We start from the raw sequence: 26,406 nt of genomic DNA on the forward strand, positions 1-26,406 counted from the left end.
ACTGAAGACAGAATTTGCTCTCTTATTTCAATTAAGATTAAGAAGCTTCTTATCATAAATTGACATTTTTAATGAAGAAAAAGCTGAAGAAAAAAGCTGGATCTCTAAAATGCAATTTCCAGTTATTTCAGGCGTTCTAAAAAATTATTTCCAAACGTGAAATAAACGCACCTTACTATTTCTGCAATACGAAACAAAAAAAAAAGCAAACCTAACCCTAAATGACAGCAAATCAAACCCATTAAGTTCAGTTTTACTTAGGAAAAGATGTGCAAGAATTCTGCACAGTGTGAAGAAATAGGCAATTACTTAATTTCACCATCCTCTCAACTGTAAACGCAATTTCTAGCATGAACTAGTGGTCTCAAAGGTGATTTGACTCTGTGATCTCCATTAAAGCTGTGGATTTTAATGGCTGGAATCAGTTTACAGTTCTAAAAATTATTCTGAGATCATGAGATATAGGCCTGGCCAGAAATTCCATATTTTTGCACATATATTTGCAGCAAAATGCCGTACTGCAGTGTGCTGGGGAACATGGAAAAGAACATCATGAATTTATGAAAATGACAATAACAGATTCAAGTCCAACCTCGGTATTTCCATTTTTATGGACACATAAAGAGTGAATGCATGAGTTAATTGAAGATTTGGCAGAGGCAGAGAATATCCTTTGTTTTCAAGGGCCATGAGGCAGTAGGTGCATGCAATATTTAAAGCCAAAGGATATACGTCATTTTTATAGATGAGCTGTATTACAAATACAGCTGTAAAGATTTTTAACCAAATTTTATTAACTCTTCATCTAGTACAGTCCTTATACAAGAGTAAGCTACAACATACACTACAAATGAAATCAAGGATTTATTTAATAAGAATACATAAATATGCATACAAAATCTCCTATTTGTTTTCTCATTCTGTAAATCACCAAAAGTTCTAATTCTATAATCCTCATGACAGGCTTGCATTGATGTTCAATTTAATAGAGGCCTTTCGGCTTTAAGGATTACCCTGTTCAGAATAAATAAGTACAGTCCCAAACCAGGCTTTTAAAAATATAAGATATTTAGGCAATTAAGGATGCAATTTAATTCATACTGATTCAGTGATTAAGGACTAAACATGCTCAGCAATGGTATACAGTTAAAAGGTTTTGATGCATTAATGCATTATCTACATAGAAGTTTTAGCAACTAGCTTTACTGGCTAAGCATCTGTATAGTGAAAGGAAATTGCATTTCAATTTGTCTGCAAACAAGGACTGTGGGATTTGTATTCTTTGATCTTTGTGACATCATGAAGTGGATAAAAGTTTTTTTTTTTTTTTTTTTTTTTTTAATAGACAAAATTATTTTGCCTTCAGATTACAACAGAACAGCCTTTTGTCACCAAGGGTAACACAGGAATTTGCTATTTGAGAGCAGCAAACACAGTCCCTCAGATTTTGAGCTATCCTACCACATTCCTTCTTTGGCCTAACAAGCAGACCATCTCCATTAAATTCACTCATATTTAAGTTTCATCAGGATGTAAAGCTTAGCTCCTGGATTTAATAAGATAAAGAAAACAGTAATTCTGAGTCTCATTTAGCAGACATTAAACAAAAAATTCAAACAAAGAGAAGGAATTATAATGCTAACAACAAGGATTGTATTCTCTACTGCAATTATTATACTCTCTGCTATAACTTGCACCTTTCCAGGACTTTTATCCTTTAGTGTAAGGTTTTTTCTTTTTTTGGGTCTCTTCTCTCATTTCTTCTCTGTTAAAATCTAAATTTGTCTTTATGAAAAGGCAATTCTGCATAGTTAGAAAACAATAAATTCATCTTTCAATAAACTGAATTTTCCCACTTATATCCAGTCCAAACCTCCCTTGCTTCCATTTGTGACCACCTTTTCTCATTCTCCTGCTATATATGCTAGCCAAGAGCCTGGCTCCATCTCATCAATAACCTCTTAATTAATGGGAGGCTGCTGTAGTCCTCGGTGAAGCCTTTTCTTCTTCAGGCTAAATAAGCCCCATTGAACCAGTCTTTCTTCACAGGGCAAGTGCTCGACCTCGGTGACCATCTTTTTGGTCCTCCACTGAAAACACTTGTTGATGAATTTTCCAGTGGAAAAGAAAACAAGTGAGGCTGACTGCCTGCAGTTCTCTACATCACCCTTCTTGCCCTTTTTCCAGGTCCTTCCTCCAGCTATGAGACCTTCCCTAGTGTCCACAACCTTTCAAAGACTTTGGACCAAAATGTCACACAGATTAGGTCAGCTCTCTTGGCACCCTCAGGTGCAGCCCAGCGGGTCCTATGGACTTGTGTGGTTTAAGTTCTCTTGACAGATCTCTAACTTGACCCTGTGTAGGGCCAGCCCAGGTATGTCCTCTCTTTGAACCCTGTCTCAAGGTACAAAGGTCTGGGAGACTTTATTAGGAAAGACCAATGCAAATAAAGCATTAAATACCCCACCCTCATTGCAATGTCTGAATCTGCTGTAAATAAAACACACGTCACATTCAGTAGCAGGTGCACATTCTTATTTATTATTTGATCTCTGGTTCAGTAGTTAAAGCTCTGTTGACTTTGATATCTCCTGCAAGTTTCAAACCTAGAGCTTTGCTTTTCCATCTATTTCCACTGCATCCTTAGGCAATGTTTCTAAATTCCTTCTATTTAAAAGCTCGATCTTGCTTCCCTTTCCTCTGTGTGTGTATGCATGTGTCTGTTTCGCATTGGAGCTCAGCCATGAGTTCCCTCTTCAGCCAAATGGGCCTCCTGATACATCTACTCACGTTTTTCAATACCAGGATGGACTTTTGGGGGCTTGCAGGAGGTTCTTAGAGACATGCCAGCTTGCTTCAGTTCCTCTGCTCTGCAAACTGCCTCCCACACCTACCAGTTCCTCAAATAAATCAAAGCCTGTTCTGCTGCATATCTGTCTGTGCTTGCCTCCCTCACTCCCCAGATTTCTATTTCATAGTCAGGGCTGCCACTCATCCTCACATCCTTAACCAGTTCTTCATTCTTCATGAGCCGCAGATCCTGCAGAGCATCACCTGTTGGCGGCCTATGGTGATTTGTTCTAAAGAGGTTACCATCTGCGAGCCTGGAGGAATGATTTTGCAATATTAAGATTTAGAGTCAAGAGGGTGCCTGTGCCACACAGAGCAAGGAAGCTGCCCTTGACTCGTTACTCAAACACAGACTGCAAACCAGGAGAAAATTTGACGCAGCACATAGCACAATTTAAAGCACAAATTCAACTTTACAATCTTAATAAATGCCCCTCATTATAAAGATAAATTGTCTTTTTATTAGTATGAGCTCTGGAAAAGGAAGATACTACATTTACAAATAAGACATACTAACACCTGTTTATACTTATTATAGTTAATAATCAGAAAATCTATAATAAATAGCTACTTTTTCACAACTTGACGTCTATCTTCTCACCAAAGCACTCACATTAACAAAAAGATTTAAATAGCTGAAGTTTAATCAATGTCTTCTCAAATAAAGCAATGTCCTATTTAGGCTGTGACACTCAGATCAAAATATGATTTTTTTTTCCTCTTTTTTAAGTGACAAATGCTATTTTAGTAGCCTCTATCAGTGAAAAATCTGATGGATCATCCTTGTACTTGCTACTTTATAGAAATATAGACACTTAGTTATAGACAATAACTACATGTGAAATTTATGCTACATAGCAATATTTGAGTCTATCTCAAGAGCATCTAAATAATAGAAACGCAATCAGAAATACATACTTTTAAGGTTTTGTTTTACACCTAGTAAATGTGTGGATCACAGGTCCAGAATCCTGAAAATCACTTCCTTTCAATGGTTTTATATTACGCTCTGTGCATATTCATCCTTTTAATTCTCAAAGCATTACCACATTAAAGAGGCCATAATGGTTCCTTGAGAATTGTAAAGCTAACAGCACTCACTAGCATTAGCTGAATTCACTATTTGGTCTAGAAATAATTACTTGTCAAACAAAATACTCTAATATATGTACTAAATCTTCAGTAGTATTATTGCATTGGAACACAGAAGGTTTTACAGAGCACCTTGCATGTACGGGATGGCAAAACATTAACAACGCAATTTCACTGACCTCGGGTTTTCCAAATTCATGCATTTTTAAATAAGAAACTTATCATTTGGATGTTAACATTTATATTTGAAAATGTTGACTCGATCATTCCTCACCTCAGTGGCAAAATACAGGAGTAACACATTCAAATCAAAACAATTAAAAATTATTTCTCTAAATACGATCTTACAGCATAAATGTGGGCACAATCAATTTTCGGAAAGCTAAGACCTTAAGGTACACTACTGTATTTACCCAATTCAAATTAGAGTGGGTAGAACAGAACAGTAAAAAATAAGGCCATAAAGTGGGAATAGAAAATAACCTTTAATGTGAGCACAAATAAGCAATGAACATAATAACAGATAACCGCATTACTGCCATGAGCAACTTCCTTTCCACTAACTTAAGAAATTTGTTCTGATTTTGGAATTTTAGATCTATTAGTGATTCATTTTCACATTTAACTATTTTCTCTATTTGTAACAGAGAGAGAGAATAAAAACACACACGCTTCCAACAGAAATCTCAGTCTTTAAACCAAAATTAAAAACAATTTTTTTTTCAGCGTAGGCCTGAAGTAAATCATCAGAAATGAGTTTCTCCATTATTTTAAACAAAATTTAGCTGCAAGCGCAAATAGCTACACTTCAACAGTTATTCTGTTGAGTAGAGAATAGTTTGGAGAGGTATTCAAACTACACTTATAGTATCAATATCTGTTGGAACAGCATTGACAACAGTTATCACCTGGAGTGCAAGAATCCTTCTCAAATCTCTGCTATGCTAGAATAGCGCTCAGGCACAGTCAATGCTCCTTTTCCCCACCTAAGAGTTATTTTTCTACTTAAAACAATAATTTCCCTTTAGATTCAAAAAAACAAAAACAAACAAACAACAAAAAAGCAGCAATATATTTAAGCACTTTCAATTTGGCATCAATGGCTATTCACAAATAAGGATATTTCCCAGGTGATGACTCTGATTTTATCTAGAGTTGGCAACATGTTTGTATTGTGACCCCTTCCTAAACCTTGAGTAGCCATTAAGTTTCCCTGAGGAAAGTTTTTTTCCCTACTTAGGTTACTCTGTTATGTGCTGTGAATTTCATGAATCTACAATTACAAAAGTTTTACAGCTTCATCTTACCTTGCAAAGGAAACTGATGTTAAAGCCAAGAGATTGTGCATTTCTGGAGCCAGAGTTCATGTAGTTTCCAACCAGCAGCACTAACTCTAAAAGCCTGCTGAAGCTTTCGCTCTTCTTCAGCTCTTCACAAGCAAGTGTAACTGCCATAATGTCAGGCTTGATGTTGTTGACGTGCTCCTCAAACATGAGCCTGAAAAGAATCCCATTGAGACGAGGCCGCAGCATTTTCACTGAACTCATCTGCAAAATAGGGGGTAATAAATCAGAACATAAAAATAATAAAAGCAAATTTATGAAATTCATGCAAAAGAGTTAATAAAAAAATGTGTAGCCACATTTGTAGCCACACTGAATATATTTGTATTGACTGTATTGTGCTTCCAATAATCTATACCTGCACGCAGATTTTTCTTTCTCCATGTTGTATTACTTAGCTTTACCCAACTAATTGAAAGTACACAACAAAAATAAAAGAACACTTTTTATTACCAAAGAACTTAAGATACAAAGAACTTAGGATTAAGTTTTCCAGTTTTTCATCCTAGGAATCTCTTAAGAGCATGTGCTGATACCAGAACAAATACAAACACTTTCAGACGCTCTCTTACAGAGCTGCTGCACTGTTCCCCCTTGCCTTTGATCATTAAGGGAGCAGTAGCCAAGAAAGTGAGTGAATTATTAGGGGACCTTGAGGAAGGACATGGGAAAACTTCAGTGATTTGGAGGCATATGAGGTCAAGCTCTATTAGTTACATGTTTATATGAAGCTAGGTTACATTGATGCCATTAGCCATGAAGTATTTTCCACAGTTATACTGATATGAGTTATTGTTATAAACATTTATGACATTTATTGTGATAAATATTGATGTTACATCTAAGGTGTTTATTTCTGCAGTTCTAACTCAACTGAAACACTTATTTTTAGGAGGGTGGGGGTGAAGGTGTTACCCATAGCACCCTAAGTTAGACAAGAAGAATAATATAAATTATACCAGTATTTTGGAATGATGACTGAGAAAGCCCCAATGTATTTTAGAAGACACAGTACAACACATATTTCATCCCGAGATCTTTCAAGTTCACCTTTAAAAAAAAAAAAAGCCCCAAGCCGCATATCTCAAAGACTAATCAGATTCAAGAGGCAGATAATGGGGTTTTGGCATGAATCCACAATAATAAATCCTATGAATATAAGGAAATATGTCCCAACTTTTTTTTTCAAAAAAAGTATATATATATCTCTATACTTCAGTATAGATACACAAAACATCACATTGTGTGGGCAACACACTACCTGCTTTGCAACCTGGTGTCTTTGCCCTTGAAGCAAACTTTATAAGCTACTCCGCAAGACGTTACTGCTTTTACATTGCAGGTACTTTGCTAAAGGGAGTACGTTACTTACTGACCTGATAAATAGATAGGAGTGTATGAATCACCCCTCTGTAAACGTGGGAAATGATGTATATATTGAAGAGCATCTTTGCTGGTGATTCATCAGTTTAAATGCTCCAAAACCAATTTTGTTGGATTGTTTGCCAACGTATGTCCTTAGACTATATGACTGTAATTCACAGAAGACAGCTAAACACTTTGATATTTAAAATCTTTAGAAAACGAAAACAGAAGTGCAACAATAAGTTGGCAGAATACAGAGCAAAGCATTTGTGACGAATAATCCTTTCCAGCATGTTAGCTGATTTGGACTTTTCTGTGTTTTAAATTCTATGAAATGGCATGGAACACTGGTCACCAGGCTACAACACGCTGGGGATTTATTTGCATTGCAATATATAGTTGTTTATAACAGCACTAAGTTTTAATTGGATTACACAGGTTCAATTTTTCCTTACATATTTATCTACACACACACTTTCGATGGCTGATGAAAATATTAAACTTAGAGGAATCTTATCAAAATAGGTAATGTGCAATAATTAAGTAAAGAAAAAAAATCCATCTCTTTCCAGCTCTACAAATTTGATGTCAAAGTCATATAAAATATCACACACATTCAAGTGGATACAAGTAACAGTATTATCCAGATAAAAAGCTATTTCCTGCCCAACTCATGTTGTGGGCACTGGAGCTAATAAGTTTCCTATGCATCTGCATACTGTAATTTCCTCATAAAGGTTCCTGCGAGAAATCAAGGTTTTGATTCATGCCTTTCTTAAAGAAATATAATTACCTTTCAAGTTCTCTAACTCCCCATCAAAACTTTGTTCAATGGCTACTAGAGAACAAGGCAAAAAGCATAATTTAAGTTAGCTTTCTTTCCTGTGTAAGGTTTTTGAATACATACTGTAAATTTAACTATCAGAAATATCTGCATAGCTCAGTTATAGAACTGAATCAGTTAACCTATTTTCCTCACTCTACTACTGCATCAACAAACATTTTTATATGAGATTGCGCTGCCTTTTTTTTTAAATCCCAGGATATAACTTCAAAAACTGCTCCAATAATTAATTTGAGTATATAATTGATCTTAATATTTCATCTAAATGAAAATGTGATGCTCTAATTTTCATTCACATATCAGATGAATATTAAGCTAATTGGTTTCTTACAGTAAGTAATCTATTTATTAAGTATGTCGTTTCTACACAAATTTTAAACATCTTATTCTGACCTTTATTAAATTTGATGGGCATACTGATTATCCAATTAAAATCTCTGTTAATTAAGATACCTAACTTTACATACAAATAAGTATACACCTTTTAAATGTTCTTTAATTCAGTCTATCAGTTAACTTTTATTTCTAAACATTCTCTTCCTAATATCACGGATTATTATTAATGCAAGACTCCAAAACTATTTCAAAAAATAAAAATAAAATAAAAAGAACCTCCCTGTCTGCAGTCAAATTCAGCTGCATTTCTTCTACTTTAATGGAGGGATGGATAGTTGAATTAAACTAAATGATAAATAAACCCAGCATTTTAGCAGTGCTACTGCAGCCTTTGGAGTCTAAAAATAAGACAGTGCCCACAAGGAAAACTAATATTTTTTTAATTGAATCAGATTATCAAGTTGAATAAACAAACATGCTTCAGGACATTTAATTTCTTCATCAGGGAAAAGTCATAATTTGGACAAGTTCGGTTAAGCATATTTTTCAAGTTAATGTTGCATGAACTATTTTTGAATCCTTTCTCCACTTCTGTGGTCAATCGTTCCCCAAAATAATGAAAAAATTGATCCCCAAAAACTGACCACGGGTGTATTATGTGATATTTGCCATCTAAACATAAAGATATATTCATAAAAATTGTATGACTTCTTTTCAAAAAAGATTTTGTTTTTTTGAGTGAAAAACAAGGACCATTTAACTTCAATTCAGTATTAATTACAAGTCAGAACCAGAAGATCACAGGCATGTAAGACGACCAAAAGACACAACACAGTCTCCCCACTGATTTTCATCTAGAAATCTAAATTTTTCATTTCCTTTGAATTTTCTGCTTCTTATTTTGATGTAGAATCCCTAGAAAATGGCTCAGGGCAGTACACGGACTTCTGCAGCTTGCTCCCAACCCATGGTGCAGCGTCATCGTCGCAGCCTTCCTCAGTAGAAGGGTAGTTCACTACTACCCCACAGAGAACAGCAAGGATGCAGATAAACAGCACATTGATCCAGAAATCTCTTTCTATAAAACCCACAGAAAAATACAGCAATACTGATTTGGGGAAAAAGGCTGAGGTAGAAGAGATAAGATGGGTATAAAACTTAAAATTGAAAGTTTGTGGCAAAATAAGGGAGCTAAGGAGGAGAAGACACAAATTAGAGAAGATCAGGGTGGTGTGGGTAGGAATTTACAGCATTAAAATGTTTTCTTCGGACAAGTTTCACTCTCCTTGCACAAAAGGTAAACAATTTTGCACTTGGAGTGGCATTATTTCTGTGAGAGAGGAATAATCAGATATTTATTTGCTGCATCAACGCCTCCCTGCTAATCCATTTGCTCACTGCCTTTTCAAGAGCAAAGAGGAAGCAGAGAGAGAATCCAGTGGTTCCAAGGGCTTCAGAGGGAGGAGAAGCCTCAGGTGCCTCAGGCCACCATGGCCATTTCATCATATTGTTTTAGTCCCTTCCTGCCATGTGACAAACAAGGGCACAGTTTCCCTCTGGGGCTTTTGCATAGAGTTATATATCACACGTCAATGAAGCCTCCTCATCACTGCTGCAAAACTTTGTGTTTTGGGAACTGTATACCATTTGTTACAAAATAAATACCCTAAAGGTTTTCCAAAATGTGACTGGCCTTTCATTTCCCTAACTTCTCTAAACAAAATACAGCAATTTTTATATTGATTTTAGATTACTGATCAATAAAGGGCAACATTTTTGCAGTAATTCTAACCAAAATACTTTAAACCTATAATTTTTCTTTCCAATCTATTTGACAAAAGAGAACTTTCCAGTTAAGTATTGCACTAATACTTACAACAATTCCAAATTGTTCTGGCTCACAAAGATCATTATATTCATCCTTTAACTGGGCTAAGGCATTGAGCTCTTTCTGCTCGGGAAGATTCTTTACTAGACTCTAGAATAAAAAGAAAAAAGTTAAGAGCTTCTTCCATTTAGATATCTCCAGTACTATGTAAACATCAAATCTGTAATTATTTAATACAGACATCAGCACCTCTGTTACAATCTCTAATTTGAGGGATGACTTAAGAGTTATACACGAAGGCCTTAGAAACTGTCAAATATTAAAGAATTATTTGCTAGCTACATGTTTTTGTATATTGCTCATTTCATATTAATCAAGGAACAATTAGTTTGTAGCAAGTCAGGAAAAGAAAAAAAAATGCTTAAGAGCTCATTCACAACAGCAGTGCAGAAGCTTCTCTTGAAATCACCTTCCACAGAAATTGAACACCATCTCACAATTGTACAGAACATCCAGAATATCTGGACAGTAAGTGTAACACTCACCACTTTTGATACCACAACTCAGCAAGAAGTTTTGTTTTTCTATCTAATTGCACACCCAAAGGTTAAATCAAAGTAAGAGGAGTCTTTCATTCTTGCCAGAAATAACTTTTTGTCTTTTCTACCCTTAACAAATCTGTGCTTTTCCCGATTGCTGTCTTGTGCTGCACAAATTTGGAAGTGCATTTCCAAGCGTTGTGCATCTCAGGGACTGAAGTGAAGCTGACTGGTCTGTAACTTACAGGGCCTAAACTAAGACTTGACCTATAGAAAAATGATGAGTGCAATGTTAAATATATACATATATGCATGCATGTAAGTGTATATATACAAACACACACAAACATACATGCATTCATACATATATATGCTTTGGTAAGCAGACAACAGGAGAGTCATGGTCTAGCTTTGTTTTCGTGCTCCATCAGGGTGTTCTCATAATATTCTACTTCTGCAGCATCCTTCCAGAGCACTTTTCCAGGCTGTCATGTCAGGTGATAACCCTCAACACTGGCAAATCGCAAGAATATGTATAAAAATATAGTCAAATGTTTATGTTGATCAATTCAATCAAATAATCAAAAACAAAAGCTAAAACATTAAATGGTTGAATATCAAAACAAATTTTGGAGAATGATATTTTATAATAATGTATTTATGATGATGCTGCAGGCTTAAATAAAAACAGGGCAAATAAAAAAGGGTTTATATAAAAAGGAGTAGAGATCGAAGGCTAACATCAGCAAGCTGACAGAAGGGTATGTTAATGCTTCTTAGAAAAATACATATATTCAGAGAACATGGATTTTTTAGAGACTCACATATCATCTTTTCAGGTCCTCAAAATCATACAAAAAAGCTCTGTATCCATTAACAAAGGTTAAAATTTATGCTGGAGAGCTAGACAGTGAATAGTAAAGAATACATATAAAATATTACCTATCATACAGGTATTTGATATAAGGTAAATAATAAGAAGATTTATCCATAACATGCTCAGCAATAAAATTGGGGAAAAAAAAATCACATTGCCAAAATCCTTGCATTGCAACTTTTAAAGGCACTTAAAAAAAATACATAAATAAATCACCAATTCTAGGAACAATCAGAAAACCCAGAATCATAACTAGAACACATATAACTACATGCATACATTCAAACTTGAATGCACTAAAATGATTAGCAGTCTATTTTTTACAAATACACTTTGAAATATCATGCTAATGACACCATTAAACCTCAAGCATGTGCAAAATGCATATTCTCAACTGGCTGAATCCAGTCCCAAATTCTCCACATCCAAACTAACACTCAAGAACAAAGGTTCTTGGAGATGATGCACTTTTAACTGCGAGCAGACTGAAAATATCACTACAAGAAAAAAATATTACAGCATACTTGCTTGTTTCCCTGCTGCTGTCAAATACATCACTCCATTTAGCACCCAGGCCACAAGCATCAGTTGAAAGGCCACTGACAGATGGCCAAAATTCTGCTAAACATCATGTTTGACTGTAGCTGCTTACAGTCAGATGGTTGATGTGCAGCTCCTTACAAGAACTTACTCTTTCAAACAGAATTGAGAATATTTTCCCTAGAATATATTTCTCAAGAAAAAAGAAAAAAAAAAGAAAAGAAAAAAAAAAAAAAACTACCAGGTATCCAATCTGATTAAAAAGCCAATTACTTTGGAAGTATTACTTTAGTAAGTATGACAAGATAAATTTGAAAAGCAGCAAGAAACAAAGGCTTGAGAAGCCTGACTGAAAAGGAGAGCATTTCTCAAACTGCTCAGTGGTGCTGTACTCCTTTACCTTTCACAACTACGTAGATACTCAGAGAGTCTCAGTGACTTGCTGATACTTGGAGAACAAAGCAGTTTCTATAAGGTTCTGCTAAGCATCAAAGTGAACAAGGGTTGCTTTGTAAAAGTTCTCCAATTAGTAACACTGAAAAATTTTAAACTAGTAAATTAGGTAGTACCTCATGCGTAGCTGGAAGACCAGAACAAAATACATCAGAAGAGAATGAACACCAAGTGGATGATACAGCCATTTATGCCAATATATTCTTCAGAATATTTTTAGAAACATGGAAGGAAATTCTTACAGTATATGAGCTTAATGAGGCTACACTACTCCTTGCAGGAATGGACCAACCTCCAAATAAAACTTATTATTTCCTTATTATTTTGAACTGTCTCCCCTGGAACACCAAAGTAAAGCCTCGCTCTTTTGCCGTTTATCAACAGTTGTGTTTCTAAAATGGTCATGAATTTAAATGAAGGCATCCATGCGTTCTGCTCTTACCACTGCCTTTTACTTAAGCAACTTCATTTTCCTCCCTGATGCTAATCTAGCTCTCTCTCTTCTCCTAGTACGGGTATAGCGCAGTTATAGCTCCTCTCAGCTATTTATACTGCTAACCTCATCAAGCCAATCTTCTCTAGCTTCCTTTGCAAACTCTGTTTCTCCATCCCCCAATCCCCTTAAGTAGTTTAAGTTCAGCCTACATTTTTATTTCATTTTTGAGAAATGTAAGACATGATCTAAAATACTCTGCACAAGTGCGTTACTCAGAAGCATAATAATTCCCTCTCCCTTGGAAGTACTTCGCTGATAGAGCTTACAATCACACTGGCTTTCTTCACGGCTGCCTGCAGTGGTAGTTATGCTCATCTCGTTGCAGACACTCACTATTACTCCTCCTCAATCATTTCTGATTCATTAGCAACCACTACAGCATTAGCTCCTAGGGTTTTACAGCTACATTTTGAGATCATGACCTTACATTTTAGCCTAACATATTATACGCTATTTCTCCTTATCCAGACCTCAATATAATTTTGCACTTGCTGTAAACAAGGTAGCTACACCAATGTTAAGCTAGTCTGCATTTCTGAGATATTTAAGGATTTTTTCCTGTTCATATTTGATTTTACTAATCCTGTAGGCTTCTTGATCAAATTATCCAATATCCCTGACCATAATTGTAAATTCAGACTTCCTACTTCTTTCTAAATAATTCCTGTCCTGTGCAGAAGCTTTTTGTAAGGAAGAAAAAAAATAGTCCCCTGTATGTCCTGCTGTGAGCCCAGGACTCTGGGGTCTAGGAGAAAATGACAGCCCTTCCGTAAAGTCTCAAGGAAACAAAGCTCCAGAGATGTAGGAAGGCTTTGTTGACACAAGAAAAACTGGGAAGAAAGCACAAGTAAATTTAATTTGATAAACTTAATTCAATTTACAGTATACTTTTGCAACAAAGTGGAGCCAATTTTGTTAAAATATATCTATGTTTGAAGAAGCCACAAACTGCATAATCTAACTGTGAAAAGAGTAGGAAACTCAGTTTTACCTAGTTTCCCTAGATTTAAAAATTGCCTGGACTAAGACAAGAGAAAGAAAATCACACAGAACGCTGCTCGAGTGGCGGGAGGAGGCAGAACAGCAGTAGGGGACGGACGCACGCACAGCACAAGGAAAGCAGAAAAGGCCAATAGTGGCCTGGTACCTTAGCTAGAAAAAACATCCGAGAGCAGATATGGCGTGAGTTGGTAGTCACGATGCCAACAATCTGCATATTACATTAAAAGAAACTAATTCAATGCCAGCATTGTGGTACCAGCCATACTACTATGCCACTTCTCGCACACTTCTTGCCTCAAGTGCTTCCTGGCCGCTGTCCCTTGGCAGGGCTCCTTAGGGCTCCGTGCACACCCACGCTGCTCCGTGCCAGAGCCTACCCGCGTGCGAACGGTGCTCCCTAGGGTCCTCTCTTTGGCTAAGGGATCTTGGCTGAACTACAAACTCAAAAATGAGAATCATCACAAGTTTCCTTCTGAAAGGGAAACTTCATAAAGCAATAAACTCTGCGACAAAATGGCTTTTGTTAACAACCTATTTTAACCGTAGTTTTACTGTTGTATATCAACATTTGCTAAAGTAGAAGTGAAATAAACAAAACAGTAACTACTCTACACTATTTCACTGTTGAATTCTCATTCCTTCACAACATTTTTATGTGGCATACAAACAATGAACAAAATAAGAGACATTTTGACATACCTGAATCAAGGATTCACTCAGCTTCTCTTCATCAACCTCTAAAATTATATTTTTTATTTCTTCATAAGGCATACGAAAAGATCCCAAAAATATTGCTAAAATTCAATAACACATAATAAGATTCAAAAATGCCAAAAGGATTCATGTAAACACAAAATTCATTTTTACCAGCCCATTCGTCATTCAAATTAAGATGATAAACAACGAAAGAGCTTTCCATATAAAATAAGCTGTAGATCAAGTACGCTATTACAGTTCAAATGCTAATGAAACTCTGTGAAGAGTAAGACTAGGACAGCAGTATTAACCGTTGTCGGAGCCTCCGTTGCTCTTAGCAGTGTTATTCATCTGCATCAATAAAATCTTTTTTTTTTTTTTTTTTAATAAGGGGCAAAATACGCATGTTATTAGTTAGAAGTAGATTTACGAAGTCATTAGAAGGCTTTAACTATTAATTTTGCTTTCATAAGCACATGTACTCATTTGAAGGGAATTTGCAATTGCTTCAATGATATTTACATGGCATTCTAGAAAAATTCCATGCCAAAAAGCTAACGAAGATGGCAATATCCTAAGTCCTCTCCCATTTCTGAGGGTAGCTAGGCTGATTCAAGAAAGAAAGCATGTTAAAAACTGTTTAAACATGGAATTATCAAAGTAATTTGATCTTAGATTGTTATTACATCTCAAAAAAGCATAATTCAGTATGCCATAAAACAACCCTAACAGACTGGCATACCGTTTTCATAAGTTGATGTACTCTCAGCCCAACTACTATGACTGATTTTCCTGCATCCATATTTTCAACACTTGGTTTGAAATTTTGTATGATTTGTGTCATAGCACATTCACAGCTATGGAGAATGTGCTCAGGGCCACGGTAATAAGCAATGCACAGATTTGGTTTTACACTTCATTTGGCATGGATGTAGACAGACTAGTGGCATTTTATGGTATTTCCAATTCAAATAGAAGAATCAACTGCTGTCAATGATTGTTCTACACACACAATTAAGGACAGAAAGATCAAGTTTCAAATAATAAACAAAGCTATTGTTCTTCAAAGCTATAGTCACAAAACAAAGAGGAGATGCTAAAAAGGACCCAGCGCTCTCCTCATCCTGAAACATTTATGTGTGGCAACTACCTCACATGCATAGAAACTGCACTACTTTATACCACTGAATACTATAGCTTTCCTTATAATTTATGATTAATAGCATTTGCACCTAACTTCGATTTCATAACATTTTTCTTATTAGAGGTCAGTTTCTCATGACTAATCAATCTTATCAGTCTCTCTAAATCTAAAATCATGCCATCTCTGCTTGGCTAAGAAATTATATTTTTCCATGCTTCATTTTTAAATGGTTTTCCCAAATTGCATAATGAATCCAAACCATATATATATGCAAAGCTTTGTTCTCCTAGTAAGACTCAAGGTCACTTGAGATGGTGTATTTTAGAAAAAGGTTCTTTTTTCCCCTGCTGGGAAGGGGGGTACCTACTGTTACTTCATAGCATCCACCCTCATTTTCACTGCAAAATTAGACACAATAAGAATTTCAGAGTTTTCTCAACTTAAAGTGGCTCTTGCAGCGTGAATAAGGTCTCTGGATGTTGATATGAAAAAGGCATTTCACTGCTTTTGTGCTTCATGAAGATATGGAGGAAGCATTTAGTTCTACAATTTTTACATTTTACTATTTCCTGTACCTCAATTAAAGCATCACGACAGTAGATTTACCATTCTCATTTACATAAGTTACAAATCGTTACGTAAAAAATGAATCACTTTTGTCTAAGAGCTTAGCAAAAGCCCCCGCAACTGTTTTTTCTACCCCACTTCATCTATTCATTGAATTACTTTAGCAATGTTTCACTATTTCCCCAAAATAATCTTGTTACCAAAAATGAATGCATTTTAAACAATTAGAACTGCATGAACCCAAATGCATCTGAAATAACTGGATTAGCCATTGATGGGAAGAAGCAGCAACAGTAGAGAATTTACTAAGGGATCTGTCTTAATGACATAACAGCAAACTCCAAGAACCTGTTTGTTGGGAGCCAGAGACTCCATTAAGACACCTCCTGAAGAGATGGGTTATATCAGAACACCATTTATTCTTGAATTAAAAATCCTTTCATTAAACTTTTCAAGTATATGTCGTAAGCCTACTTTGGCATAAGGAGGCTCCATTTCTGACTAATTCTGCCTAAGCATTAACACTGAAACCCACGCAAGGCTGCCAGGTACTCTCAGGACGCATGAGGATACCCACGCTGCCTTTCCACAATGCGAAACCTCAAGAATTACACCAAATTTGTTGTACAGAAAAGTAGAAACATATGGTCACAGCAACACAGTGGTGAAAGCACCTAGCTGACCTGCAAAGCCAAAAGCCTATATTGGATTAAGCACAGCTGTTTTTCTTAGAAAGAGGGGTGGAGAGTAGTTTCATATACCAGTAAATAAGAAAGGAGAGAAAGGACAGTTGTGTAGGGTTTAATGACACATTTACCAAATATATGCATTTTATGTTACTTACATAAGTTTTGTGCAGTCTTTCCATCCAAAATTCTTAATTCTTTAATCCTTTTCTTTGGCTGAGCTGATTTCTTTTCTTCTGTTTCTTCTAGAGCCCTTTTAGCTGTAAAACATGTATTTATTAAATTCTGAGTCATTATAACAACTGCAAGATTTAAACACAACAGTATCTCGGCCAGGAAACCATAATAATGCATCTATAAGAATGAGTCTAAGGCAAGACAACTCCATCTCCTCAAAGTACCCTAAAATACTCAAAGAAACAAAGTGACTTAATATTAGCAGAAACAGGAAATGAAAACTGTCATAAAACAAAGACAATTTTGCCAACCACCAAATATGTTTATGTATTTTTAACCCACAAGCTACTTTTTTACAAGCTCTACTTTAAAGTAGAGCTGGAGAGCTCTACTTTATTCCAAGTACCTTTAAAAAGGTAGTCCACAATGATTTAGTGCTAACTCAAAGCATGAGTGCCTTCTGTTGAAATATTCATATTGAAGTTTAAAATTTTAAAGTTTTTGATCCAAAACCAATAAATCATCTGAGATTTTATTAGACAATAAATACAAAGGTAGGATTCTTAAAAAGCTACAGTGTTCCTATAGCCGTTATTTATGCTGATGCTAGTAAAAAAGAAAACCAAACAAAAAAACCTGTGTATTTAAATTGAGAATTCCTCAAGCAGCATGTAACACCAGCCTTATATGTAAGGGTTAAAATTAAATAAAAACTAGTATAAAGAATTTATATAAATAAAAACATCATCAAGTTCCTTTCACAAACATTGAAGAAAGGCTTGGTCTACAGCGAGCTTAGCCAAAAATATACAAAGTCAGTGTTGTTCTCTTCAGCCTTTTGGATTGCAAAATGTCAACAGGGGTAATAAAAATTTACTAAGCAATATAGCAAAAATCCAATGGAAACATAAATAGCTTAGCAGAAGACGGAGAGATTTTTGGGTTCTGAGCATTTCCAAGTATTATCTCAGAGCTCAATGGCAGAGCCCAATTCATTCCATCGTCAAGTACAGGAGAGGAGACCCCAGCCCGGTCCCATGACAGTCTTCAACACCACGTGAAAACCAGCTCCACATAAAAACAAGTTCCAAGAATTCTCCAGAATAGACCTAGATCTGGGGGGAAAAACTTATTTACTAACTCAGAAGCTGAACTAAAATTGTAGCAATAGCCAAGAAAGATAAGGCTCTCATAGGGGACTGATTACCAGAAAACTCCTCTTTTAAGGAGAGATACTGTTCAGTAAATGAGCAAGTAAATTACTGACAAGTATATGAGCCCCTGATAAATATTTTATATATCTAAATATTTTAAGGAATATCTTGATGGACAAGAATGCTAGGTAGGATTACTTGAAACTTTTCCCCCCTCTCCAACTTTATTTAGTAATAACTATGACCTCTAAATGACAAGCACACACAGAGAACAGGCTTTCAGGAACAGTGCGGATGGACTGACACCTCTCGACATTCCTCAATGTAATAAATGAAGGGGTTCTCAGCAAAGAAGCCTACAGACACTGATTTGAGGACAACTTTTACCCAATTTCATCCCCCATAGAGGTACATTTATTTACAACAGTAATTTGCACATTTGACCAGCCCAGCAAGTGTTTGAAACAGCCTTGTGACTAAGAGTTCAAGGGCAAAGGTGGTACATGGGCACAACCCAAAACACGTATTGAGTTACTCAACTATAGTGCAACCAGGTTTTTCACTACTATCCCTCAACTGTTTCCAGATTGCACTCTTTTTACTACTGTGAGAGTATTAACCACAAAAAAACAGATGTTCAAAACTTTTATAACACAGTACAGCTTCTCCAACCTGCTTAAGCTTGAAGAGATGTAATATCACCACTTACAAATGTATCCATTTCATAAATATTTCATTTTGTGATTAGAGCAAGATCCCCATCTCCAAGGCAGATGTTCTCAAAAGTTGAATCTACTCAAGCACAGATTTTAAGGACTTGTAGTTACCTCTATGCCAATTCACAAAAGACAGCATCAAAAATACTCAATTCTGACACTCATGTGACAGCATCAAAGCGGCAACCAAAGCAGCCTTCTTGAGTTCTCATTCACTGGGTCCAAAAGGAAAATAAGCCCACCTGCAGGGCTGCCAAGCTCTCCTCTCTCAGTTCAGGCCACCATGTATCATTTGTTCATAAAAAGTATGTTTAAATCCCGTACTCTGTATCTATTTTTCTTGAAGGAAGCTTTTTTCTTTTTCTTGTTAGGTAACAAACATTTTGTTTTATTTAGAAGTGAATACTGTTTTGTTAGCAACAACATACTTGTTTATCAAAGCTGAAGGAAAAAAAGGTGATGCAACATGATGTAAGGGATTACTTTCTACTCCAATCTTATGTTACACAAAGCACATGCAGCTTAAATGTGAACCCTCATTGATACCATCACCTGAGTTAATATATCTCACAGATAGTCACTGCCTGCAACACATTTAGTATCTAAAGAAAAAGAAAATGGCATAACTTCTAGAGTTAGAGAAGTCTAAAATATATTAAACTAGACTGATGATCACCATGGCCAAGACAACATACAAACAAGTTGAAATATTTCCAAGAGTCTGCACCACCAGTACTCAGCACCTTCACATCAGGAAAAAAAAGCTGTTAGCACACATGGCTTTTGAAAATTAACAGCTGCAAAGCAACTAATAAAACTATATACCTGTTAATTAGCTCAGTTACTAAATGGCATTAAAATTAGCACAATAAGATTTTTAGAAGTACATAAAATTTTATTGAATATTATTTGAGCTCTTAAAGCATTTAACTCTGGGCCAAAACACTTAGCTCATATTAACAGCCTCCCTTCCTTCTTTTTAAACCTAGGCACTTTTACTGCTGAGTAGTTTTAATAAAGTACAAACACTAACAACTCTGAGTTATGAATATGATAAGTATCCAAATGGAAAGGAGATAAAAAAGGACTACAACACAGTTGCCATACTATTTATCCTTTCCTTGCTATGTAGCATCTTCTAATTGCTTTTTCTTTTTAAATAATTTTGCCTTTTAGTTATGAAAATATGTCCTGTTGTTTTGAGGAAAACCAGTGATCATATTTTGCTATAAACAAGCTACTTGTACCTTATTTGCTATAGCTGAACAAAGCAGAGATTTAGGTGAACTTTAGCCTGTCTGAACCTGAGCCTTAATCTCCAATTTATAGCAAGTCTGTACCCACAGTGAACAAAAGCCCTTGTACTGTCATAAGAAATGAATGAGTAATTTCAGCTTATTTCCATCTGGCAGGTGGCTTAACAACTGTATTCACTGGCATTTTTCAGCAAAAGTCATTATAGAAAAAAATAATTGAATGGTTATTCCCCAAGTTGGCCTTGAAAGAAGGTTTGTGGATAAAGAGCTGCAAATCTAGGGGAAACTGTTTTTACATGTAGATCACTTTTAGAGAACATAAAAATATACATATAGGAGTACTCCTGAGCAACCAAAACTATTAAACAGAGATGATCACTCCTTTGGGGAAAAAGAAAGCAAAAGAAAAGAAAGTAAACAAAGAAAGAGAGAAAGAGAAGCTTATATGAGGCAGTGGAAAATAAGAAACAATAAATAATGAGTTATGCACGCCAAGTAAATGGCAAGCTAACATCTTCATAAAAAGATTACAAGATGAGATATTTTGTAGCTTAAAAATTCAGTAATACTGCAGCATATTCAAAGTCCTTAAAGATGAGCTGAATTGATTTTACTGAGAAGCTACTCCTAATTTTATATTTCCAAAAGCATCAGCAAGATGTTATTTTTACAGGAACCTTAGTTCAAAAAAGGGGGGAGTTGGGGAAAGGTAAATACCACATGGGCTCAAACATGCCCTTGCAGCCTCTCCCCCGTGACCGGCCCTGCCGAGCCCTTCCATTCGCCCGCTCACGTCATTCCCCCTTCCCCACGGAAGGGCATGGAGGCCAACGTAGCCCAGCTGTAGCTTGAGCCTGTGGGCATCCACCAGCCTCTTCCCTTAGCAGAGAAGATCAAATACGGCCCCTCTCTTGTCCTGAGCAACAGAATGAACTCTGAGCAGCTGCTGTGCCCAAGGAAGCAGACACCAAACCAGGCAAACCCCCTGCTCATCAAGGGCCCCCGCGTCCAGGGCCGGCACAGGCAGCCTGCGAGCGGCGGCTACGGCGGCACAGGCAGGAAAACTCAGCACCAGCTGAAGAGAGCAGTCCCCAAGGAGGTGTCCTCACCCCTCCTGCAGCTACCGGAACTCAGGGATATTCTATGGATCCTGGGAAAGGGAGACACTGGATCACCCTATGGCCCCGTGCCCAGCCTATACCTGCAGTTCAGCTACAACCACCACACCAGCCCTGCCAAATTCTTTCCTGGCCGGTACCATCTTTGTCCTGTAATTCAGAAATTACACAGAACTGTGATAAAATGTTCTTGCATCTGAATCTATTTAGTCATCAACCTGTCATTCGGTCTTAACCTCTGACAAATTGCAAGCTGTGCCCCCAAATACCCGGAGATGAACGCGGAGCTGGTGCAAGCACAGCCCCGTGTCGGTGCGCCTGGCAGCCGCGGGAGCTCCTGCTCATTCCCAGTGCCACCTGGCATTCCGCAGCTCATCCACATGACTCACTTATCAATTCCTGAAGTAAAATTAATTAAGTGCTCCTGCTGCCACTCTGTCCTTTCTGCAATCATAACAGCTAACTACCTAATAGGATTTTAAATAAATAAATAAAAATAATAAAGTTTCATTAGAGAGAAAATGAGCAATTGATCTGAAAGTGGATCTTACTCGGAGATCTAAAGATAAGAAATAAAAGCCTGGCGGGGGAAAAGAGCAGGGAACATCTCTCGCAATCTTGTATGTTTTATGCCTAATTAATGTAATCAAGCATAAGGAAGTGACATCAACCCCACAGATTCTGTTCCATAGAAGGAGAAAAGTCACGACTGAGTTTTACAAATGAGTTGTGTCAAAAAATAGCATGGGAACTATATTCTTCTTATTAGTTCTTATAACACCATTGACTGCTACTACTCTTATAACATCATTGACTGCTACTATATTTGACTATCACATCTGGTGAATAAATTAATAAGTTAAATACCTCTTCTTCTGATAACGCTACCATAAAATAGTTACAGCTAGTATAATATTCGATTTGGAAATTGCATCAGGAATTTGCAAAGTTAAGCTGTACAATTGAACTACAGTTGGTTAACCCATCCGTCTTGGCGGTTTCCATCTTTCCAGCCACAAGTTGAAATGAAATAAATATTTAGACTTCAAAGTTTTTAAAATAAAACATGCATTTTCCCCCTTCTATTTATCCTGCCAAAGGGCAGTAAGACAGACACTAATTTTGCTGGATTTGAAGAATTGCTTAGCCACGTCAGCAGTCTCTTCCCTTGACTTTTCTCTCGCCTTCCCTCCATCAAGCCCCAGGACTGTCTGTCCCATTTCTCCCTCTGTCACTGCCACTCCTCCTATCTCTGCCCGCATCTGCAGCACTTCACATGAACCTGGTGCCTTTGGCTACAGAGAGGCACTTGTCCTGGAATTTTTTTGCCAGGTATCAAGATTTTAGATGCCTACATTTCGCATATATTAGTGCTGAACTAGCGATTAAAAAGATTAGTCAATGCATTTTTCAAGAAAGAAAAGAAAAGACTGATTTCTTTTATGTGGGTAAGAGAAGACATTTACCCTTGAAAATGAATGCTATTATCATAAAATACCTAATTTAGACAGCTGTCTTAGCTAAGTTTTTCCCCAAGAAATCTGGCTATTGCCATCAACAAGCTGCCAGGCAGAATTCCTACCAGTATTTTCTATAATCGGCTGCATCTGTTACCTGTGCAACTTTTAGAAGCAAAAGAAAAGGATCAAGATTTAGAATAAAAATTTCAAGTAAAATCAAGTGCTGAAAAAGAACAGTCATATTTTACCAACATTATCCTAAACTAGTTTTCTTTTATCAGTCTAAGTCTGTTATGTAAAAATCTCTTAATGTATTGTACCTCTTGATTAGGCCTGGGAAAGACACATCTTTCCAGACAAAGGCACTTACATGAACCACATTTTCTAAAGAAATCCTAAAAACAATGAAGCAAAAAGGATAGTCCCTTTCCAACAGTCAAGTCAAGCAGGCACTGTTTTTAATGCAAGAGACTAAAAATGAAGTATTTAGTACATCCCTTGCCCCCTCCCCTCACCCCATCTCACTATCATTTGACATTAAAAAAATTAAGCCAGGGTTTTTTAACTAAATAATTAATAAGTATACTTATGAATGTGTATTTTAGGTATCCTTCTTTTTTACATCTAACTTTGAAACAGAAACCTAAGAAAAAAAGAGTTTCACTTCAATACCTTAATTAAAGTCCCAGAATCCTCAATTTGTATCGAGTCCAAAATCGAGTGCAGCTTTTAAGAGTATCCTGGTACATCTTGGTGTTTTGACCTAGACAGTGAAATAGTGCTCCTTTCTGTTGATTTAGTACTCGTTAAATTTGGCCTCATTTTACACAAAAATAATTCTATTCTCAGACTAAATTAAAGTTAGAATTACATTGCTTGACCTGAGAAGTGGACGCAATTATCACTATTAATAATGCTATTGGCAATTAACTGACACATACTGTTTTATAAAGCTGGCAGAACAGGATGTTTCAATAGCCATCAGATCCAGAGCTTAATTTCTGAATGAAATTATATATTTTTACATTAAAGGATTAATTTTATGGACACTTACCAGTTTTTCCACATTTACTTGTATAGACAGGTTTCACTATACACTGGAGCACATTTTAAGTATATGCACATACTCAGTTCAGAGTATAGTCCAAATTTACCAGATGTCATCTGTGCTCTTTTTACCTTTATTTTAGCATCATAAGCAAAAGTCAGCTAAAAGAGAAATCACTAAGTTTGTGTTCAACCCAAGAAAAAAATAAATAAATAAAAAAAAGGAAAATCACCTAGGATATTCTAAGTTATCTATAGTTTAGAAGATAAGGCTCTTGTAAATCAAATGAAACTCCATATAAGTCCACTAGTTTAACAAAGTGTTTTTGACTTTAGAAAGCCATAAATTTCATATTCTTCTGCCTCTTAACTTTAGGAAATTATTCTCTATTAGTATTCCGGAATTTTATTCTCTATTAGTATTCCGGAATTTTATTCTCATGATACAGACTAGAAAAAAAGGTGTCTGGAAAAATTAAGTTTGAAACATTCCAGTTTCTCACAATTACACAAGAGATACAACACAGATAGAATATACCAAATGACAACTTAAATTTCACATACTTCAAGAAACTATTAACAAATCAATAACTCAGCAGAATTATCACCTTTTTATGTATGTTCATAACTCCAAAAATAGTATTTTCAATTTCTGAGTGAATTCAGTAAGTTAATAACATTTGATTTGTTCACCCTTAGGTACCATTTTTTAAGTATTTATCTCCAAAGAACCTATATTCATTTAGATAACAGATCTGTCCTTAGTCTATTTATATTTGGCAAGAGTTCTTGCCAAGACAGATACTCTGTCAAAAGTGTCTTCTGATAGCGTTACAGCAGAAACGACTAAACACCAGGTAAAAGTCCCTATCTCAAAGCATTTTTTTTTCCAGGGGGTAGGGAGGAGTTAAACAGGAACAACAGACAAAAAGCTCAATTTTCCATGGAAAACTAAGACATAGGCAGAGTGCATCTTTCAAAAGTATGGAATTAATTACTACAGGGCAGCACAACCCCTATCTGGACCTACAAATCAAACCCCATTTCACTGTTTTTACTTCAGTACAAAAAAAATAAGAATCATACAGCAAGCATTTGACAAAAAGCACACTTAGAAAGTAGCCCAACACTTGTTTAAACAACAAATGACTTGTCATTCCTGCAACTCTACTGCACCTTTTTCAGGACATTTAAGCACAGGGATACAGTCTCTTCAACAAGTGGCCCAAACTTTCCCAGAGAGTAGCAGATCTCTCTTCAGGATTTTCCTTCCTTTCCTCGGGACTTTTCAACTTTTCTCGCACAAGAGATTCAGTCACCTGCATACGGCCTGTCCCCAGCTGACATTACAGCTCCCAGCTTTCTAGCAGTGTGTAGATGGGGAGCCTTTTTCACCATCCAAGTTTTCTCAAAATATTAAAACTTGCAAAGAACACACAAAAAGGGGAAATATATAACTCGCACAAAATTACAGAAGAGAAACCTAAAACTGACATCAAATGATTGACCTACAACCTGCTACCAGCATGCGTATGTGTTTGTACATGCGCGTGGGGGCACGTGTGTATATGTATATAGGCACACATATGTACGCATGGACTTTTTTAAACAAATTTGAGTCATATGTACATGTGCATAAAAGATAATACACACTTCTGGGAAATCTTCAAAATAGACTTATTTTATTTAAAATAATACCTTGTGGTATCACAGAAAAGACTACTTAATCATATTCTGTGTAACTGGCTTTGATTTGAATAGATTTTTCCAATATCTAACCTAAATTCCTTTGCTAAAGAAAAAAAAAAGTCAGAAAAAAATTAAGAAAAACATCTTTGATGTGATTTTTTTTTGCTTTGTTTTGACATTAGAGAAAAAAATCTTTTCAGGTTGATGATCTTACCTATTCATACAGCATGCATTTTATTGCAGGAATAGATTTTCTTAAAAACAAACAAGATTATTTTTTCACTTCAACTTCTGAACTTCTTTTTCATTGAACTCATGGAAAAATTATTCTCTGTAAGAGCATTATATATCAAGACTACTTCATGAATGTATTCATATTTCATGCTAATTAGTCTTTGTACACAACCTCTTTCCCCAGCGTGCCTAGTACATGCGTCTCTGTCCTCGACTGCTCATTAAATCTGCTATACTTCATTTGAACAACACATCCCTGAGACCAGAATAGACATTTTGGAATACAAAAATTGCCTTTCTTCCTCTGGTGCATTTTATGAAGTCACTATCAAGAAGCTTTATTTCCCTTAGATAAACGATACATAAAGTAGTTAACACTCTCCATGTGTCAAACAAGTTACTCAAAAGTAGTCAGAAAAGTAGCCAAAAGAATCCCCTTCTCCAAAGCCTGTAGTGCGGGTAATGTAACCTGTGTGTATATGATGAGCATTAAGGATCACTATCCTTATTCTAATGGGGAACTTGGGAGATGCTAAAGGTGCAGGAAAACATCATGCCTGTCCACAGAGCATCTTCCCTCCGAAGCTTACTTGATAGACAGAATTGATTCATCCATCTTTCAAATAGAAGAGACTTTTATGAAGAAAATAAAATATAGAAAAGAGGTTCATTAGCTGATTACCTGCTTAGCTGTGTCATGCAATTTTCTACAAGTACTGAACATATCCCACCAAATACATTAAAATACTAAATTTTTTGAGCAGTTAAAGTATTACTTAAGTAATAGGGAGAAAAAAAAAAAAAAAAACTTCACAAATTCTTGAGCATCGGCTCAAAAATGGTGATGCTTTTTGATGCTGATGCTTAGGAGCTTATCCGGGATAGTCTTTACTCACT

The 26,406-nt window shown here is 36.1% G+C and overlaps 1 protein-coding gene across 1 annotated transcript in view; it reads right to left on the bottom strand.

The window, feature by feature from the left end:
- Positions 1-26,406, bottom strand: part of DIAPH2 (diaphanous related formin 2) — a 206,860-nt gene that overhangs the window by 126,420 nt on the left and 54,034 nt on the right. Inside the window, exons 19-22 of the mRNA XM_088527588.1 lie at positions 16,817-16,918; positions 14,265-14,359; positions 9,707-9,808; positions 5,250-5,489 (exon numbers count right to left, since the gene is read on the bottom strand). Of these exons, the coding sequence (XP_088383714.1) occupies positions 5,250-5,489; positions 9,707-9,808; positions 14,265-14,359; positions 16,817-16,918 (539 nt within the window). The remainder of the gene's footprint in view (positions 1-5,249; positions 5,490-9,706; positions 9,809-14,264; positions 14,360-16,816; positions 16,919-26,406) is intronic.

Source organism: Tinamus guttatus, unplaced genomic scaffold (genome assembly GCF_059628265.1).
Source record: "Tinamus guttatus ecotype Peru unplaced genomic scaffold, ASM5962826v1 Tinamus_guttatus_pri_ptg000287l, whole genome shotgun sequence".
Taxonomy (NCBI): Eukaryota; Metazoa; Chordata; class Aves; order Tinamiformes; family Tinamidae; genus Tinamus; species Tinamus guttatus.